This window comes from Podarcis tiliguerta (genome assembly GCF_965153285.1).
Source record: "Podarcis tiliguerta genome assembly, chromosome: 10".
NCBI classification, from domain to species: Eukaryota; Metazoa; Chordata; class Lepidosauria; order Squamata; family Lacertidae; genus Podarcis; species Podarcis tiliguerta.
The window spans coordinates 44,050,119-44,069,902 of NC_139543.1; the positions used below are offsets into that span (position 1 = coordinate 44,050,119).

Sequence of the window (19,784 nt, forward strand, 5' to 3'; positions counted from 1 at the left end):
AACCTGAAGCGTATGTAACCCGAGGTACCACTGTACACCCTTTTGACGCGGCTGCGCCTGTCCCTCCGCAAACCAGCCTGCTTCGAGCTGCTCTGCCCCCCTCACGTATTCCCCGCCCCCTCACTCATTGCGCGCCAGCCGTTGACAGAAGAACCCTTTTCAGCCAACCGAAACGGCCCTAACCCCCGTCAGCCGAAACCCGCGCGCCTGAGCCGGGAGTAAAGAGGACACGCCCCTTTCTGCCTTGCGGGGGGGGGGGAGGACGGCAGCCGGCGAATAGCGCTCCTCCTGCCGGGCGAGCCCTCCCACCTGCGCCGAGGTATTACGAGCCGCCGCCTGATAGGTGCGGAGCTGGCAGAAACAACGTCGCGGCGGCGCTGGAGCCACGTGACGCCGAGTGTCATGGAGCGGGGCGGTGACGGAGACGCCCGCTCTTCCTTGGTCGGCGCTTCCTTGGCTCCCGCGGCGCCGGAGGTTCAGCCATGGCCGTGGTGTTGTCTTACGAGAGCTTGGTCCACGCTGTGGCGGGGGCTGTGGTGAGTTTGACTACTGCAGCGGAGGTGGTGCGTTAGTGGGGGTTCCACGGCTGGGCTTCGGGGGCTGCTGGGCTCACTCGCCTCTCGCGCAATACTAGCCTAGGTGCTAAACTGCACCTGGTCGCCTGGGGATGATGTATTCGGGACAGAGATCCCCCCCCGCACTCGCACCAATTTCTTTTTTAGTGGGTGCCTCTCAACTAGTCCATGCCGCTCCGAGTGAATACAAACGGCCACCGTATGATTTTGCGTGGCCCCAGTTAGTATAGTCGTCGTCGGTGCTAAATGAGAATGGGGAGGATTTTACCGCTTCTGTATTCGTCTCCCTCACGGTTTTTGGGGTGTGTGTATTGCTATGATCGTTACTGTTACGGTGTGGTTATGGGGTAATTCTCCTCGCCCCTGGAATAGGATGCTACAGGTGAACTGTCCTATCGGGTGCACGTTCTGTTGTTAAGCTATCACTTTGTTTGCCTATACTCGCCTGCCAGGGTTTTCTGCTTGGGATTAAAATACCTGCCTGGGGACAATCAAATGTCCAAACTTGCTGTTGAGCTGCCGAAGCAAAATCAAAGAGGGACAGTGTTCAGAAAGTGTAAAAGGGTTGGGGAATTGTCCTTTATGTTCCTACAGGATCAATATTTGTAGTAACCTAGAAATAGGTTGCTTATACCCAATCACTCTGTGCTGTATTGTGATGCCAGGATTATCTTTTTTTTTCTATCTTCCCTGCTTTTTCTTGTTCCACAACTGTCTAAATGGTAAATATTTTCTTTGATACTAGTGACTTTGAGGCTGGAGTGCTGTTGGATGCAGCCGACAAACCTGACTCAGGTCAACTGCACAGATCTCTCATACAAGATCAGGGCAGGTTACAACAATTTAAAATTCAATATTAAAAACAGATAAAACAAATGAAAATTTGTTACAAATACATATCCATAAAATGAGATTCTCTGAATCTCACAACTTCCCCCCATCCCCTCCATGGGTCTTATTGTCCACATTTCCAGCTACATGTTATATTTCATAGTCTGTGTTTTGTATCTATCCATATTGTCGCAATAATAGGTTGGTTCCTGAAAACATACACCTCTGGTAACAAAGCCCAAGGTAAAAAGGTGTGCCTTAACATTTGCCAAAAACTGCCCCACATAGAGTGCATTCCAGTAATCACATGCGGAAGTTGCCAGAGTATGGAGTGCCATGGTGCTCTCTGTTCAAAAGGACCATAGCTGGCAAACAAGATGGAGCTGGAAGTAGACATACCTAGCCACCTGGCTCTCAAGTGACAATCCAAGAGTACCCCCAGGTTACAAACCTCCTTCCATAGGAGTGCAACCCTGTCAAGAGCAGGTCATCTTTTCACCTCCTGGACTTAAGAATTGAAACACATGACACCTCTGTTTTTTCTGGAGTCAGTTTTGATTTGTTGGCCCACATTCAGCCCATCACTGCCCTCAAACACCCATCTACTACCTTGGCCACCTCTACTGATTCAGAGTTAACAAGGAGATAGAACTGGGTGTCATCTGCATATGGGTAACACTTCACTCCAAAACTATTGAAGACAGTTCATATAAATGTTAAGTAGAGTGGGGGGAAAGATGTGATCCTGGGGCACACCACAACAAAGCTTCTATAAGTTATTCCCCTACAACTGCTTTCTGCAGATAGCCTGGAGACAGAGGCAGAATCACTGAAGTACAGTGCCCCAGCCCCCACCTTCTTGAGCCACTTCAAAGAATACCGTCATTAATGGTGTTGCAAGCCACCAAGCCCAATAAAAAAGAGCAGGGTTGCACTCCCTCACATCTCTCAATGCAAGGTCACCTTCTCAGTGAAGGGTGCTTAGAGCTTAAGCTGGGGGTAGATGTAAATATCCCCCCACTCCCAGCCTGATAACCCCTTGGTCAGCATTGTTGGCTCACTCAACAGCAGGCTCTATCTAGCTTCTAGGCATACTGTTTTATGTTTCCTGTCCTGTGCTCTTTTTGGGGAGGATGGATGAGATACAAAAATCACAGATTCATAAATATAAACAAGTTGTAAAGCAATGGTCCCAATACACATGCAAGAGGGACATGGGCATGGCAGGGGGGCAGCTGGCCTCCCCAATCAAGTAAGTAAATAAGAATACTTAACCAACTGACTAATTGCATCACAGATAACTTGGATCTGCTCCCCAACCAGTGTTAGAAGCTGGGATAGAGAAGCTAGGAGCCAAATGGCTCTTGGGACCTGGGTTAAGGGCACCAAAACAGAATGTCTAGTCACCATTTTGGGGGGAGGGGGTTGCCCACACTTTTTATTTATTATTTTGATAAGCATGAACTAATACAGAGTTCACATTAGTGACACATTGTTAATATCACATTTTTAACATGTTTAATTTTGTGTTTACACGAAAAATATTGGTACCAAGCTTCAGTTTTCAAAACACTCTACTCTTGTTAAACGCCTTAACATATTGTCTATCCTTAACATATACTTCGTGGCTTCAAAACACATACATTTCAGTAATCCTTGAGTGTAAGCCAGGCACAAAAAATGGCACCTAGACTTTTTGAGGTGCTCACAAATGGAAACTCTTTAGGCGCAAAATGCACCTGGCACCCTGCTAATTTTGAATCCTGTCCCCAACGTAAAACCTCCCCCCCCCCAATAAATCCTGGATGCGCAATTTCTTACATCTTTCCATTGTGAGAACTGGCAATTTATTCCTGCATGCTGCTTCCTACTTAACCGATTAAAAAGTCTCTCGCAGAAATTGCTACTTGTCTTGAAATTATCTTCACAGCCACAAAGGCTATACATTCTTTGAGAAATGTGATCCTCAGGATTCTAGCAGACACCAGAGTCTTTATTGAAAACCAGATACTGTAGTTCTTGGAACTGAGCAGATTTCCCCCCTGTACTTTGTCCATAACATTCTGTTATCACTGGGTTAGGATACATTTGTAAATAATAAACTTTGTGGGACGACTTGTTCTCAATATACAGCTTAATACTTTTACATTGATGCCTGCAGCCTTAGTACTGAGAGGATCAATTAGTTTGTGTAACTTGTTGAAGGTGCAGTCAATCATTACTAGTCTTCATCTACCCATCCCACTAATACATTGTTCAGACTTGTAAAGGTGGAGCAGCAATTGGAGTGAAGTTGAGCTGTTTTATTTGCCCACTGACGAGGCTTTCAGAGCAACATTTTAATTTCTTTAAAGACTTTATAGGATTTAAAACACAAATTTCAAGCCCTTCCCTAACCATGTCTGAGAAGTCTTGATAATTCATAAAGAAATTAGGGTACTTTCTGCTCCAAACAGCTGCTGCTTAGATATGTGTTAAATGCAAATTGTTGTGGGTGGGGCTGCCCCTAAGTCCTTTCTACATGAGAAGGATCTGAATTTTTGAAGAATATAACTTGGGAGTATGCATATGGAGCCTAACCTAAACAAATAAAGAAAACACATTTACAAATGTGTCCCACTTGCCTGCATTAAGGCTACTTTCAGAACCAAGTGCAGGGGAAAGCTGGCTGTGCCCTCCAGATGTTTTGGGCTCCATTCAACTCCAGGCCAGCATGACCAGTGGTCAGGGATGATGAGAATTGTAATTCAAAGTGAAAGTAAAACTCATAGTTATCAAATGGAATTTTCTTTTCCTTGTCAATTTTTAAAGACTTCAACTGTTTATCTTGCAAAAACCTGCATTTTTAACAAGAAGTTCATTCAAATACAGAAATACTTCAAGGCTTGTTTGTGCAGATATTTGCTAATCATTGTTCTAGCTTTATTACAGATTTGAAAAAAACACACCATGTGGTACAGTAAAGTTAACTTTATTTTTAAACTTTTTAGGGTAGCGTGACTGCAATGACTGTGTTTTTCCCCCTGGATACAGCTAGACTAAGACTTCAAGGTAAGCAAAGATGTACTAAGTAATCTAAGAAATAAAGATATTCATCTGGGCCCATAAGAAAATGTCAAAATCCATATTCGGACAATGCCTTCATTAGGTCAACAATAATAGTGTGGAATATTTCTTCAGAACTTTTAACCAGGCTAGATAGTAAAAGTAGAGTGGAGGGAGCTAACGAAGTTGGCTTATAGAATCTATGTCTGGTCAGTCTTGAAATGATGTGTAGGATGAGAAACCAGATAGTCAGATGAAGCTCTGATAGGTTCTCTGCAGGTTTCAGACTGCACCTTCAAAGCGTCTTGAGACTGGCCAGATGCATCCTCCTTGACTTCACCAACAACCAACTTTTTTTGCCCCTCTCGCATGTACTCTATTGACTATCTAACCCAGTGATGAACAGTTGGATCTTCCCCACCCCATACATGCCATCTTTTGATGGGTGGGTGGGAGCATAATGATGTCAGGTGACATCACTGTCAAAGTTCCAAGGAGGTTACTGTAATTGCCAGTCAGTGGGTTATGGATTATTATTGCAACAACCTCCTTTGAAGATGCACTTTCAGTGCCAATCAGCTGATACGAAGTTCTGAGGAACTCAAAAGTTTGCACACTATTTTGTGATGTTCTGCTTGCTCTAATATTCAAATATATGTTATGTTTACCCTTTGTGTATAATGTCTTATTGTTTTCCAGTTGATGAAAAACGCAAATCTAAAAGAACACACAAAGTTCTCTTGGAGATAATAAAAGAAGAGGGCATGTAAGTATAGAACCTTGTAACAAGCTGTATGTGAATATTCACAAATGTTGAGCATTCATCACGTCTTTGTCCCTCTACTTCACATATTGTAGTTTCTTAATTTGCCCAATATTTGAGGGGTATAGAGTTTCACACTAAAATGTATGAGCTCCTTTGCAACGAAGCTTTAAAAAAACAGAGTGCAATCTTTTTTAGTCACAAAGGCTTAAGTCTTTTTGGGTCATCTTAAGGCAAATTCCTTCATTAGAAAGGGGAGAGTCCAGTGATTAATAGCAGGCCTTTCTATAGCCTCTGTAACTCTTGTTGCACATAAAACGTGTAGAAACCAAGGGCATGCTTTTGAAAACCAGTCCTTTCAAATACTAATTAGAAACTTGGTGCCACAGATTGTAATTTGGAAGTGGGAGGAGGGAGTTCAATCCTTGTCCTTTTGTGACCTAATCAAAATGACTGGTTGAAAAATGGGAATTACTTAGAAAGTACAGTACAAGCAAGTTGATGTCATATTTGTATTGTAATTCAAAACACTGTAAAAACAAGGGATCGACTATTCCCGTTGCAGGAAATACTTCTGCAATACCGTTCCATCCTTTGGAAAGGGCTGAAACACCTGTCAGAACCAGTTCCCCCAACCAGCCAGATGCTTCTGGACACATGCAGGCATCTTTAAGGCCCTCAGTGTGAACTGAATAATTTTCTTAATTATTATAAGGAACAGTTGTAGTAACTGTCAGTTTAACAAACATGCATAATATGACAAGGAACTATTTCTGCTAGGGAACCTTGGGACACTGGTACTGTTGTTACTTCCCATCCTGTCCATCAGTAAAACGTCTCTAGTTATTTGCGCATTTATTCAGAAGTAAGTAGCACTGAATTCATTTAAAGTTATTCCCAAGTAAGTTTGTGTAGGATTCCGATTGTTAAAATATACTTTGTTGTACCTGCTTATAAATACTTATTTTATTTTGTAGGCAAACACTATGACTTCCCAGGTTCTGGATTAGGCTGCAGATGCTGTTGCTTTATTTCTTGCTTATTTGGTGATTGCATGAGAGTTACTTTTTGCTTTTATTGCTTGTTCCTTAGCCTGGCACCATATCGAGGGTGGTTTCCTGTCATCTCCAGCCTTTGTTGTTCCAACTTCGTCTATTTTTATACATTTAACAGTTTAAAAGCTGTTTGGGTCAAAGGACATCATTCAACCACAGGAAAAGACTTGATTCTTGGGGTGGTTGCAGGTAATAGAATCCTATCAGTTGTGCTACAAATCTGCTAAGATTTTAAGGGGTTGAACCAATTTATTACATTCCATGCATGCACTTTTTATGCTACCTGTGCTACCTTATTATTATAATTTATATTACTCAAATGCATGTAACTTGTAGTGGATAGAAAAACATAGGTAAAATCTAAACCTGACGCACAGCCTCTTGAAGCATTACTTTTAAAAAATAATTCGGCATTTCTGATCTTCATTAAGAAATACATGATTCCATGACCTAGATGAATGTGGGAGGCTTGCGTCAATCCAGGCAAGTTATTTGTGAGCACTAAGGTGTGTACCTGTTATGAAAATAAACTTGCTTTTCCTGCTTGCTTAAGCAATTTGTGTGTTTCCTCACAAGGCATTCTGCCAGCTATTAGTATGGTGCAGAAATTAGAGCAAAATCCTCAGTATAAGATTTCAGATTGTGTGTCTTCTGGGGTTTTTTTGGGGGTGGGGGGCATTGTATTTTTCTATATATCTTAATTATTTTGTACATTGGATCATTTTTGTACATGAAGATTAAACCTGCTTTTTAAAATGTTAGGGCTCTTTTTACTCAACTTTTTGTTTGTGTTGTCTTAGGTATTGTGAATGTATTGTTGACTACTCCACTCTGGGTAGTGAATACACGTCTGAAACTCCAGGGGGCCAAATTCAGAAATGAAGACATTGTGCCGACTAACTACAAAGGCGTTGCAGGTAGGCATTTGTTGTCATTTCTGTTAGTTTGCATTGGTACTTTTTAGTAGATTTGTGGACTGAAGGCTTTCATTCACAAAATGGATGCTATGGGCAGCTCTTGCTGTTCAGTTTATAGATACAACCCCTTTTAAAACAGTGAGCTATCAGGAAAGACATATAACAGTAAGAAAGTTTATAGTGTATTACTCTGAGATGGGATGAGTCTAACTGTAACTGAAATTAAACATGTGTGCCAGCATATCCAACACTGACTCAGCCATCACTCTTTTCTGTTCTCCTATGCTCAATCCAGTCTCTCCCCTTTTAAAAATGAAATCAGAAAGTGCCACATAAATATTAATCCATTTAATAGTAATCTGTCCCCAACTTGTTTTTTTTTTAATGAAATGGGGTTGGTTTCCAACAATGTGATCCCAGTAGCACAATGACTTCATCTTCTCTGTGTATGCAGTCGAAGGCCCCCAAATAAGTCCTGGGGTTTCCCCCAACTCGCTGGAGAAGATTTGGGGAGGAGTGTGGAGAGAGGAGAGGGAGTGGACTGGACAATCAGGATACAGGCCTGATAGTTTAAATTGCAAAACAGCTTAGAAATGGGAGGGAGGTTTCTTGGTGGTATTTTATTGGTGGGAAAACTGCCAATCAGTATTGGAATCAGGACTCCTAGATTACCTGTTGTTGTGTCCAGAGTTTTTGAAGGTATCGTTGCCATGATTACATTACAAAACACGTTCCATTACAAAACATGTCCTGGGTGAACTAAGTGATTGCTGCGTGTGATAAAAATGCTCACCCTAGTATCTTATCATTTCACTTACCGTATTTTTCGCCCTATAGGATGCACCGGCCCATAGGATGCACCTAGATTTTGGGAGGGGAAATAAAGGGGGGGGAATTATCCCCCCCCGGCACGGGGCTGGGGCGGGGGAAACCTGTTCTGGGGGCTGGGCAGCTTCGGCATCCCTCTGGGAGCTTGCGGGGCTGGGGTTGGGGGAGCTTCCCCCAACCCCAGCCCCCAGAACAGGCTGCCGCCCGCAAGCCTTGCAAGCCCAGCGGGACCTCCCGCTGGGCGCGCAAGGCTTGCGGATATCTGCCCAAAGCACGGGGTGTGCTTCGCAGCGCACCCCGTGCTTCGGACTGCAGGCTGCTGCCCGCAAGCCTTGGGAGCCCAGCGAGCACTCCCGCCGGGCTCCCAAGGCTTGCGGATAGCTTCCTGAAGCCTGGAGAGCGAGATGGGTCGGTGCGCACCAGGTCTCGCTCTCCAGGCTTCAGCGAAAGCCTGCATTCACCCCATAGGACGCACACACATTTCCCCTTCATTTTTGGAGGGGAAAAAGTGCGTCCTATAGTGCGATGAATACGGTAGTCCCCATAACTGTGTGAGAATACATTAGAGCAACATCTTGGGGACTGGGATGGATTAAGAGGATGAGCAGAATATGTGAAATGACATAGCTTAGGGTGCAAGATTGGGTTCAGCTGCAAGCTTCTGGTACAGAAAGTGATTGGGAAGAGAGAATACCATGTTTACTCTGATGTAAGTCACAATTAAAACAGAGCTTACCTAAGTAAGTGTGCATAGCACTGCCAATTCCAGTGCATGTGGCTTGATGTATTTATTTGCTTTACTATATCGGACATCCTTTGCTTTTCGTACCAAGATAGTTGTAAAAAACAACAAAATATAAACAGTTTTTTTGAAGTGAACCTACTCTTGGCTCTCCAGGCAGGCAGTACATTTAAATGCGCATGGACTGTGTATGTGTGTTTTCTTCAGGTGGTTTGTGCCAAAGGTCAAGCTGTGTTACCTTCTTGTACATACGTGTGTGAGAAGAGTGGGGAGAGAGAGGTAACAATTGGATAACTGTTGCAGGCACTAGAGGATGAAGCTTTGGCAGGGTCTGTGGGGGAAGAGAGGAGAAGCCGAGAGGAAGGGAGATAGGTAGGTTTTTGGGAAGCCCAGAGGAAGGAAGGCAGGGAAGAAACTGTCCAAAAGGACCTTGTCATAGTCAGATCTTGGTCCTGATGGATTCCCTCCCCCCCCCCCCGTACCAATAGAAAAGAAGAGACCAAAGAAAAGAAAAGAAAAATATTCCTCATCCCTGGATTATAAATTGATAGGCAAAATATGCAATTTGTTTCTTAGTCTGCATGCAAACTGTTGTTGAATATTTAAGATTCCTGTATCTTAAATATTCTTAAAAGATTCCTGCTGCTTCTTTATCCTTCCCCTTAGATGCCTTTCATCAGATAATAAGAGATGAAGGAATCTCAGCTTTGTGGAATGGTACCTTTCCTTCGCTGCTACTGGTATTCAATCCTGCCATACAGTTCATGTTCTATGAAGGGCTTAAGAGGAAGATTCTGAAGAGGCAACTACAGGTGAGATTCCAAGGCCTGCAAAGAATTCAGTTAAACTCTGACTTTAAACGTTGGTCCTATGAAACCTTTTCCTTTATTCACTTTGTTAAATTCCTATATTGATAGATTTCTTTCTGCAGTCATATAACCTTTTCTTTATTTACACTTACAGCTTTCTTCACTAGATGCATTTGTTATTGGAGCAATAGCCAAAGCGATCGCTACTACCCTCACTTACCCTATGCAGACAGTACAGTCCATCTTACGGGTGGGTATCCATTGCAACAGATCACTTTCATTTTACTGTTTCTTTATACAGTTGCCTTTGGCCAGTATTCCAGAACTCAAATTGACAAACATCTATTCCGTCTTAATTTGTTGCTGTGGATGAAGAGCACATCTTCTCTTAACTAAGTCTAGAAAGCTCCTTGAATCATAATCACTCTAACTGAATGGGCAAGAAACTGCGGCAAATGTGAGGTTACACTTCTGATTGTCAACGAAAGTATATTTCTTTCAAGGGAAATGAGTAACTGTTTTAGTGTCTTGTGTTCCAACTGCATAGCATATGCTCTCCATATTGGATGCTCTGGGCAACTTTTCCTACTTCTTAGAATACATAACTACTTAGCACTTAGGCTAGATTTCCCAGTTGGCTCTCTGCATAGACATTGTATGTTGTTAAGCTGTGGGAAGAGTCTGACAACCCCATATTCTTTTGCTTAGAGGACATCTTTATTATACCACTGCTACCACTCCAGCCATAATGAAAATGCATAATTTTGATGTGTATGGCTTTGTTTGGTCAATATTTAACATATTTTAGGGTGAGGGGAGACTGCAAGCTGCTCTGACCTGAGCAAGAAATGTATTCTTTAGCACTGAACAATTGGATATGGGAGAACGATTTGAATATAGGGCTGGATCACTGATTTGAGATCAGGCATAGTAAATAGAAATTAGGATAAAATAAAGCAGGAAAAGTTGCTCATTGATTCATTTTGACTCCTTTTCAGTTTGGACGTCACCACCTGAACCCAGAAAACAGGAGACTAGGCAGCCTTAAGAATGTTATCTACCTTCTTCGACAGAGAATAAAGTAAGCTTTGTCTTTATTTTATCCATATATATCTTAATATTGTCCTCTACTGTATCAACATCCTGATAAGCTGCCCTAAATAGCTGTATAATTTTTGTTTAATAAAAAGTTGACTTTTATAACACTAAAAGGGTCATACAAGATCAATAATCCTCTTTATGAAGACTTTTTGATCTAGTGTGAGGGAAATATTAAGGAAGCCAGGTCATTATTTTCCAAATATAATAGTCACTGCTAAGTTTACCACTTAATTTATCTATTTTTCCCTACTCTGCATTTGCACTCAACAGGCATGTTAGGCAGCTTATAATGATAAAACTACAATGTAACTTGGAGCAGCCTTACGATGAAATGAAGTTGATGGGTATTCATTGTAGTGCTAGGAAAATCCTTGTACGAGCAGAGTGATTTCCAGTTGCATAGCAGGCCTCCCCCCTCCCCCCGCAGGCCCACTAAATTTGTTTGGGAGGTTCACCCACCCCTCTGGAGCAGAGGTCATTTTGGATACTATTTTCCAGGCACCCCCACCATCTGAGGTACAGATAGAGCCTCTCATTGGTGCCCCCCTGTTGGTGGAATTCCTTCAACAGAAAGGCTCACCTGATACTGTATTAGATTGGTATATAAAATGTATTATATTGGTATATAAAACACCCTAGAAGCTTTGAGGATGGATAGTACATAAATAATTTAAACAAATAAACAGGCTTTTCACTTACCAGTAGTTTGAGATTTGGGGGAAAGCAGCAGATGAGAGAAGGGTTAAGCATTCTTCTGTCGGACACTTTTCTCCTGAAAATCATGCTCCCCCTGCTGGCACTCTTTTTGAAAAAAGGAGCAGTAGCACCTGGAGGAAGAACGTTTCAATCCTAGGTAGCTTTAATAGTTGGTGGCGGAGGCAAGAACAGACATACTTTATGATGTCCGGCAGGAAGAAGACGACATTATATGCCATTTTCCCTACATTTGGAAAGTACTTTCTTACCATATGCTAAATCTGTTTTCTTGATAGGCGTTTTGGATTAGTAGGTCTCTACAAAGGCCTTGAAGCAAAGCTGCTCCAAACAGTCCTCACTGCTGCACTGATGTTCCTGGTCTATGAAAAAATTACTGCTGCTACTTTCACAGTCATGGGATTAAAACGTTCACTTAGGAACTGAAGTCTGGGCCTCCACAACACATTAAACTCGGGGAAAGAAAGACACAAGCTGGGACACAACTGGGTGCCATGGAAGCTTCCTCTCAAAGGCTACAGGACTCTCCTGCTGTGTTCTTGCTCTCAAAGCTTCAGAATGTACCTGAAAGGGAAGCTTGAAGAGTAATCTGGAACTCTGCACTGTCAGTCACCGTATGATGGCTTGACCATCTTTCTCTGCAGCTATTTTGATTAGGAAGCAAACTGGAAAATAAAATTTCACTATTGAGAAAAAGAACTCATTGGAGAGCTTTAGTTACTCAGTGTGTATAATTCATTCTCCATTTGCTGTCAGTGTTTTTCACGGGTTTGATATTGTATAACCTCATCGATTATTGGCCCATTAAAAGACTTCATTAAATAACTATTCTTTTAGTATAAGCTTTCTTTTAATTTGCACAGTTGACCTAAAAGAACTGTCCTGTAGAGTCTTCTGCCTACAGTAGACTAAGGTCTATGCAAATATATTGCTTTAAGCTCAACTTTGTTTAGTATCCCAATGTCTCATCCACTGTGGTAAAAATTATTAATATATATCAAGAATTGGTAACCTTTTTGGCCAGAGGGTCACATTTGCACTTCACCAGGAGAATCACTAGAAGATCACCTTCCTCATTGCCTCTCACATTTCCCAATGGGGCATTAGGAGTGTTCAGTGGCCTATGCAAATGGCTCACTTCCCAAGATTATATTTTTCAAGTTGTGAGAGGAACCTTGTTTCAGGTGTTGATCAGTGCTCCTCAGTTGTTCTCTGAATACCTTTGAAGTACTCAGAGATTCCTGAACACTCACAAAATTGGGAGTGGAGGACTCTGCGAGACTCTCCACTGCCATTACTATTTTCACCCCACATCTGCATTGTTCATTTTGTTTAGCAGTGGAGCCACTTCTTTCACCAGTGCTGCCACCACCAATTCCAGCAGCAAATATGGCAGGTGTCTTTCAGGGCAAACAGAAGGTCCTTGCAGGCCAATTCTGGCCCATGGGGCAGTTGTTCCACATGCTCAGTATACACCAGTGATGAAAGTCTATCAGTTTCCTGCTAGAACTGGTCTTATCGGATTCAGATTCCTTAAGTTTAAGAAATTGAAAAGTCCCTTATATTCTCTTCTGCACTGTGACATATTCGATCTGAAATGGAAAATTGGGAGTTTATACAAGTAGTAATCTGAAGACTGCAAAACCATCTTATTCATATTCTAGTACTCTGTTTTCATGAGTCTCAAAAATGCTTTACCTGAGGTTCTGAAAATCTGAATCATTGGCTAAAACCTAGTTTCTGTCAGTATCAAATAGAGTGGAGTATCCCTTTTTTACCTCCAACCCACCAGAAAGGCCATCTTGGAAATGACAGCTTCAACTCGGTATTATTATTACTATGTGAGCTGGTTCAAGCTTCCTGATAACACAGGAACAGTTCAGTCTTGGGCTTTCACACTTTCCCCCTCCTTCTCTTGTAGGTGGAGCCACGAGGAGAGCAGCAACATTTACTTCCATTTTTCGCTAACTGCAACTGGTTTCATCTGAAGCCAACAAACCACCCCAATAAACAATCTCAATAGTTGTTTGTTTGAAATAAGCTAACTTCACACCACAGAATATTGAAGCTGACTTGTTTCTAACAGACCATAGTTAAGTTTCACCACAATTTAAGGTTCAGATGTAAAGTGAAAGCTGCTGAAGAGGTTAATGGAACGCATGAGCCAATGCTTTATTCTTCCATGACAAACAATGGTATACTGTTAGGCTGAAATTTGCTTTGTTTCTTAATAAGTGTAAATATGACACAGAATTAAAACTGCAACTGGATTTTGAAGGAGAAAAGTTGGACAGAACAAAAACCAAGCGCCAACCATATTATTGTAGCTTGTAATTTGGCAGTCTTTTGTTGCATTCAAAGCAGTGCAAAACTGGAAAGTATGCAGTAGTGCTTTTTGGTATTTCTGCCAGGAGCTGCTGCCATTCCTTTCTGAACCATTGGGTCTGCTGCTCCATTTTTCATCAAACTGCTGCCTCTGCTGCTAGAACATCAGCTTCATCTGTTTTGGAGTGCTGCTGTTCCTCCATCTGTCCTAACTCAAGCACACCTCACTCAAGTTCCTCCTCTAATAAACCCAAATCCCACTTCTCACACCTGTGTTGTGTGCTACCCCAGTCTCTGAGCAGTGAGAGATCACAGGAGTTCCAAACACTTTCCCAGTATACAATCTGAGCATGAGGGAGCTCACAGCATTAAAAAAACCCCATAGACTCTGCTACCTCTTTATGTTTCCAGAGAAGCCCTGAAGTCCAGCTTAGGCTCAGCACCAGGCAAGACATGTGTCTCTGTCAGCCACTTCCAACCTTTCACATCTGGTTATTGTTCTCCTATGTACCAGCTAAGTAAGTGGAGCGAGTGAAGGGCCCACCCATTTGTCCTATGGCACAGAACAACTTATTTGGATATTTGAAATCACTCTACTTAACTAGCCAGCCAGCCAAAGCCATTACCTTGTGCTATAAACACATGCCCAGATTGGTAGAGTTTATAAACGCCTGTGATGGGCAGACCAACTTTTGTGTGTGAGAGTCAGTTATCTCACACTGCCTCTGTATTCTTCAGCAATAAAATGGGACAGATGCTATATGTAAATGCTTTATTTTGTAATAATGTATTTTGTAATAATGTACTGAACATATATGTGTGTTTTATTTGGCCTGTGATGTGGCTCAATTGATTGCATTATTTGGTATGGTGTGATCTGCATAGGCTTTCTTCATCCCAGCTTTCTGCTTATGATGACACCCTTTTGTCTTTGGTTATGTTGGGTTGAACTGTGAGAACTTCAAACTGTGTGGGTGTTTTGCTTGGCAGAAGTGATCTAAAGATGTGGCAATGCAATTAAGGGGGGCAAATACCTTTTGCTATTACGGTAATCCCTTTCTCCTCAAACAAATTATGTTCCCTAATCCTACCCCAGTACCTATATCTATCTTTCATTTTATTTTATTTAAACAAATTTATATTAAAAAGTAGGTAGCCGCTCAATTCAGATTTGGGCCACTTATTTCAGCCAACTTGTGGCCTGCATAACACACATCAGAAAGCTATTAACTACAGATTCATTACATACCTTGCATCAACCAAGCTCATCTTTCCAAATCTGTCCCTGCATCTGTGCAGACCATTTCTCTGGATCTTCCTTGCTGATGTAAGTAATAAAATTTTGCTACATTACATGAGTCCATTTGTCCTTTTGTGTGTGTGGACTTGGTTCACCAGTTTTTCCAGCTGAGCGACATTACATACCATGAGGTACCATGAGTCCAGAGAAATCTTATCGCGTACTTTCCTGTTCTGAAACCCTAGCCTAGCTGTTACCAGCAAAAACACTTAAAGAGTAATAGGTCTTTTTTTGCATTATCCCCTTGTCTGCCATAACTTTCCACAAACATATTTCCTGTTATTTATAACCCTATTATGCTTTGTGTTGATTTTGAGTCCTTGTCAGCTTCAAGTTGACCATTCGTAATTGAACAAAGGCGTTTAAGTGATAACTGTCAGATCACAGACTTGGTCTTTATTTCTTACAACTTAACTTACTGCAACATTTTTGAGAAATCCATTGTTCATCCTCCGCATCTCAGTTGGTACTGACAGACACAATCTACCTATAACTGGCTAATAGAGTTACAGTGGTTTCAGACACCCAGTTTTTCAACTGCATAATGGCACTTTGCAATTGATTTCAATAAGGCAAAAGTTGTGTGAAGAGTATCTTTCACATTTCAGCTGGCTCTGCATCCAGCAGAGTTGGTTGTTCTCAAGGTGCTCTCCAGGTACCAGAATAGATGCACAGGTGCTAATTGTGTTGGGACCATGGGCAGCATCACGAGGGAGGCAAGAATGAGTTTTTAATTGAGCTTTAAAGCTTCTGAAACCTGGTATATTTATTAGTAAGATCAGAAACTTGCTATTTAAATTAGTGTCAATTCCAGTAAGATTAGCTGTGTTACAATAAACTAGTTATGCCACTAGATTCGTTATGCGTTAAATGCAGTTGGAAATTTTTGTTATGTTCATAGTCTATTGTAAACACACACCAGATTCTGGCACAATAAAACTGCAAAGAGTTTAATATTCAAATGGTGTTAATTTAGTCATATCTAAAAACAATTTCCCACTGCTGTAACTTGTTCCAGTGATCTGTATACAGTAGTTTAACATAGAAATGCTATTATCTGGTACAGCCACTAGAGGTCGTAGGATGCAAGGAAATACATGATGCTATGTGCAGTCTTAGGTATTTTTAAATGGAAGTGTTCAAAGTAGGTCTTAGGCTGCATTCTTAGAATAATTTAACGGAAACCATGTTATTTCTTACACTATTTAACCTGTTTTGGCCTTAAACAGAAAGGCGTTTAAGTATTGTTAAGTGGGGAACTTTTCCATTCTTTCAAATGATTGGGGAATTAAAAGGAATCTTATGCACTAGGCAGTGATTGAGAAAACATTACAGTATTGCAGGATTGTGGTTATTTTGGATTGGTGAAAATAGAGCACAAGGGTGTTAATCTGTGCTTTATGTAGCATTAGTTAGTCAAAAAAAGAGAAAATGTTGAAGACCTCCTAAGACCGGGAGAAGCAAATAAAGCATTGAGTAAGTATCTGGTCTACACAAGAGGAAACTAGGGAACCAAATAATATACATATTGAATAGCAGAATATCACTGAAGCATTCTAGTACCATTGATCAACAATATGTGGTGTATGTATCTAAAGCTTAAACAAAATGCCTTAATAATTACAAAATGTGGGAGACAGATCAAGCATGTGACACTTAGGGAAAGCATCGGCCCTCTTTTAAAGATGTCCTTAATTCCACTGTAAAATTTCTTTATTCTGTACAAGGGGCCTCAGCCATTTGGAAAAGCAGGAAGAAGACCACTTGGAGAACCATACTCCTTGAAGTATAATTTGTTTTGGAACTACAAACTGAGAGAAAACAGCAGGCAGCACCTCTGTTTCTACAGCCCCTTAACATGAATGCTTATATTTTTAGCAATAGGCTGTCCTGAATTCACCCTAATTTTATTTAGTAATCTCTGATGCTAGATAGTTGAAGTAGTATTAGTGTTGGGGAATAGAGGGGCTGTGGTTGTGAACAAGCTGCCTTTGGCAATCTACAGTTATGCAATACATTTATTTGGACTAACCAAGGTGCCACAAAATAGTGAGCAAGCTTTTGAGTTTTTCTGAACATCAGGCTGGATGTTACATACAGCCAGAGTTTAGGAAGAAGGTGAAGCAAGAACATATTGGCTTAATGCTGTAGCCAGGTCTGCCCCTGCATTTGATGTAGGCAGCAGATATTGGAGGTGGCAAGAGCCACCAACTGCTCCTCCTAACCTAACCTGATCTGCACCCCTTAAGTTAGCATGCTACCTCAAGGTATGGTAGGAGATGTTATCTCAGCATTAAAATAAAATTCAAATGTTTTTAGTCATCAGTAGAGTTGGATTTTGTAAGTGAAACAGGGGGGGATGAAAGTCCTGTAGTTACTCAGATCGGCCTTAAATTCCAGGTCAGAGCAGAAGTAAACAACAACATAGATATTTTTTATATTAGCAAAGCTGAATATCAGTTTTAGGTGATGTACTAGTAGGTTAAAAAAACCCAAAGCCAAATTAGGTAGTTTCTTCTAGGAGTTGGGAAATACATAGTCCACAAAAAGCAAACTGTCTCTTTAGCTGGTGGAAAATTAATCTGGTTGTAGATACACACATAAAATCCGTTCTGAAAATGCCTTTTTAAAAAAAAGTTTTTTAAAAAATACATTGAATTTTCCATAAGGCTCACCATTTCCATCTAGTGTCACATTGTATATTGCACTTAAAACACACACAAAACGTTTTCTTTGCAGCTGTAGAAACTGTCCTTTTGGCATTCCTGGATCGAGTTTGCCCCAGCCCTATCTGGAGGTGTCAGGCAGGGTTGGAACCCTGTGGCCTTTTACCTGCGAAAGCAGCGGGTTGGACTCCATGGCCCTTGTAGTCTCTTCCAACTCTATGATTCTATTCTACTACTGAGCAGCGGTAGAAGTTTCAGAAATTTTGCATGCTTGATAGAACTTGTTTTTAAAAATGCTTCCGGTTTTTCCCCTCTCCAAACCTTTTACTGGCAAGTTAATTCGTGTTTAAATATACGATTTGCATGTTTATTTGGAAGGAAGTCCCCTGAGTTTAATAGGGGCTCCTTCCTAAGTAAATATGCGTGGGAATGCTTTATTTCTGTCTTTTCAGCAATGTGCTTCGGATGCTCCTGTGAAAGATTTATTTATTAACGGTCAGAGACAGGCGGGCCTATGTGGGGGTGGGGGGCAGATATTTTAAGCCTCTGCAAAGGAGCAGCAGCCCGCTACGTGCCTAGGCTGGCGCACTGTCCCTTTAAGGGCTCCTCCCCCTCCTTCCTCGCGGCTCCTCCGCGGCGCTCGAGCACGCCAGCCTCACCTTCTGCCGATGACATAATTCCTATCCTCTAATTGGCTGCTTCCTTCTTCAGTCACCTTTCTCTGTCCCGCCTGCCCCTTTCCCCACCCCGCCTCTCGCCCGTTAGCACCCGGAGTTACTCGACACCCGTTGACGGGCGCTGGCGTCATTCAGTCACCTCCGCGCCTTCGGATTGGTCGCGCCGCCTGCTCGTCCCGTAGCTCTGCGTTCTGGTGGGCGGGAGCTTCCGCGGCTGAGAGGAGCTGAGCCGGCGGTGGTGAGGGCCGGGGTTCTTTTTTTTTGCGCGCTCGGGGAAGTTTTCTGTGGGAGGCTGCGGAAGGAGAAGGCGGCCAAGTGCGGGCAGCTGGGATGGAGTCGTGACCAGGTGAGTGCAAGCGGGGCTTCGGGAGGGAGCGTGCCGGCAGCTCCTCGCCCCGCCCGCCCGCTGAGGGGGGGAATGTCCCTCCATGTATGGGGCAGGGAACCGCCCCTCTGGGAAGCACGAAGCGGGGCTGCCCCGGTTGCTGGGAGAGCCTGGCCTTGGCTCGCCTCACGCTCCTCCTTTGCCCCACGGCGGAGGCTGGCGGGAGAACCGCGCCCTCCTTCTCCCGTCCCACACGAACCACGCAGCCCCCCCCCTCCGTCGCCCCACGCCGTTCTCCTTTGCAGCGCCCCCTTCCCACGACCGGGCCTTTCCTTCGGGCTACGTGACTCTGGCGTGGCCCTCCCGCCCCTTTGCTATGCGCTCGTGAGTAAAACGGCGAATGTTCCGCCTCCCCAGCCCCCAAATAATTCCCCTAGAAGAGCCACCGAAGGGATCCTTTTTCTCCATCAGCCGCCAGCCAGGCTTCTGCTTTTCCCCGTAACGCCCCCCTCCGCTGTGTCATTTCACCGTTTTCCGAACGGATTTATCATCCCTCCCTTTCCACTGTTTTCAACTATTGGGTTTTTATTGGACGACAAGAATAAACCTCCAGGATCATCACCCACCACCACCAAAAAATTCTTGGGGTTGGTTTTTTTTTTTTTTGGTCTTTGAGACTCTTTTCCTCCCAGAAAATTTTAATTGCAAAGGAAATGTAAATATACTGGACCTTCTCTATGTAATTTCAAGAATGCAAGATTGTCCCTGATTCAGTTTCAGAATTGTAATCTGCAATCTGTGTGGAAGACTGTTTTGAGAATATGGGCTGAGCTGATCACACCCACCCACTGGCACATGTAGGAATCTGCGTTGAGCATATAGATTCAGGATGAATTATCATTTGATGCTTCCCAGAATCCTGTGCTGGAGGGTGGTTGAATGCGGCTGGCTCATTGTGGGCTGGAGGCCAGCAAGAATATCCTTTGCTAGTACTTTCCCTGCTGCTTAACATCCGACGATCTGAGCTTGTGAATAGAATCACACTGGCACTTATAGTTCATCCATAGTTAAGGATGCATCCTCTTTAACAGCATAAAGGCATGGGACTCCT

The 19,784-nt window shown here is 42.7% G+C and overlaps 2 protein-coding genes and 1 long non-coding RNA gene across 6 annotated transcripts in view; 2 read left to right on the plus strand and 1 right to left on the minus strand.

Moving 5' to 3' along the window:
* The first annotated feature begins 253 nt into the window (after positions 1-253).
* SLC25A17 (solute carrier family 25 member 17) lies at positions 254-12,208 on the plus strand. 2 transcript variants are annotated; one of them, XM_083400875.1, is made up of 9 exons: positions 254-536; positions 4,397-4,457; positions 5,151-5,217; positions 6,307-6,458; positions 7,070-7,186; positions 9,423-9,568; positions 9,720-9,815; positions 10,564-10,646; positions 11,659-12,208. In XM_083400875.1, exons 1-9 carry the CDS (start codon positions 483-485, stop codon positions 11,804-11,806), a joined length of 924 nt encoding a protein of 307 aa, XP_083257001.1. In that variant the 5' UTR covers positions 254-482; the 3' UTR covers positions 11,807-12,208. The 2 variants fall into 2 exon arrangements, with proteins under 2 accessions (XP_083257001.1, XP_083257002.1); XM_083400876.1 differs by having other exon boundaries at positions 297-319.
* On the minus strand, positions 11,703-18,385 carry LOC310658658. The gene is made up of 2 exons (XR_014502410.1): positions 18,331-18,385; positions 11,703-12,972 (listed from the first exon to the last, which is right to left on the minus strand). It is a non-coding gene; the product is annotated as an uncharacterized lncRNA (long non-coding RNA).
* Positions 18,386-18,441: 56 nt separating this feature from the next.
* MRTFA (myocardin related transcription factor A) overlaps positions 18,442-19,784 on the plus strand; it is an 83,847-nt gene continuing 82,504 nt past the window's right edge. The window contains exon 1 of one of the 3 annotated variants that reach the window (XM_083400436.1): positions 18,442-18,694. The gene's annotated coding sequence lies outside the window, so the exon portion shown is untranslated. The remainder of the gene's footprint in view (positions 18,695-19,784) is intronic. The other 2 variants (XM_083400434.1, XM_083400435.1) reach the window with 2 other exon arrangements.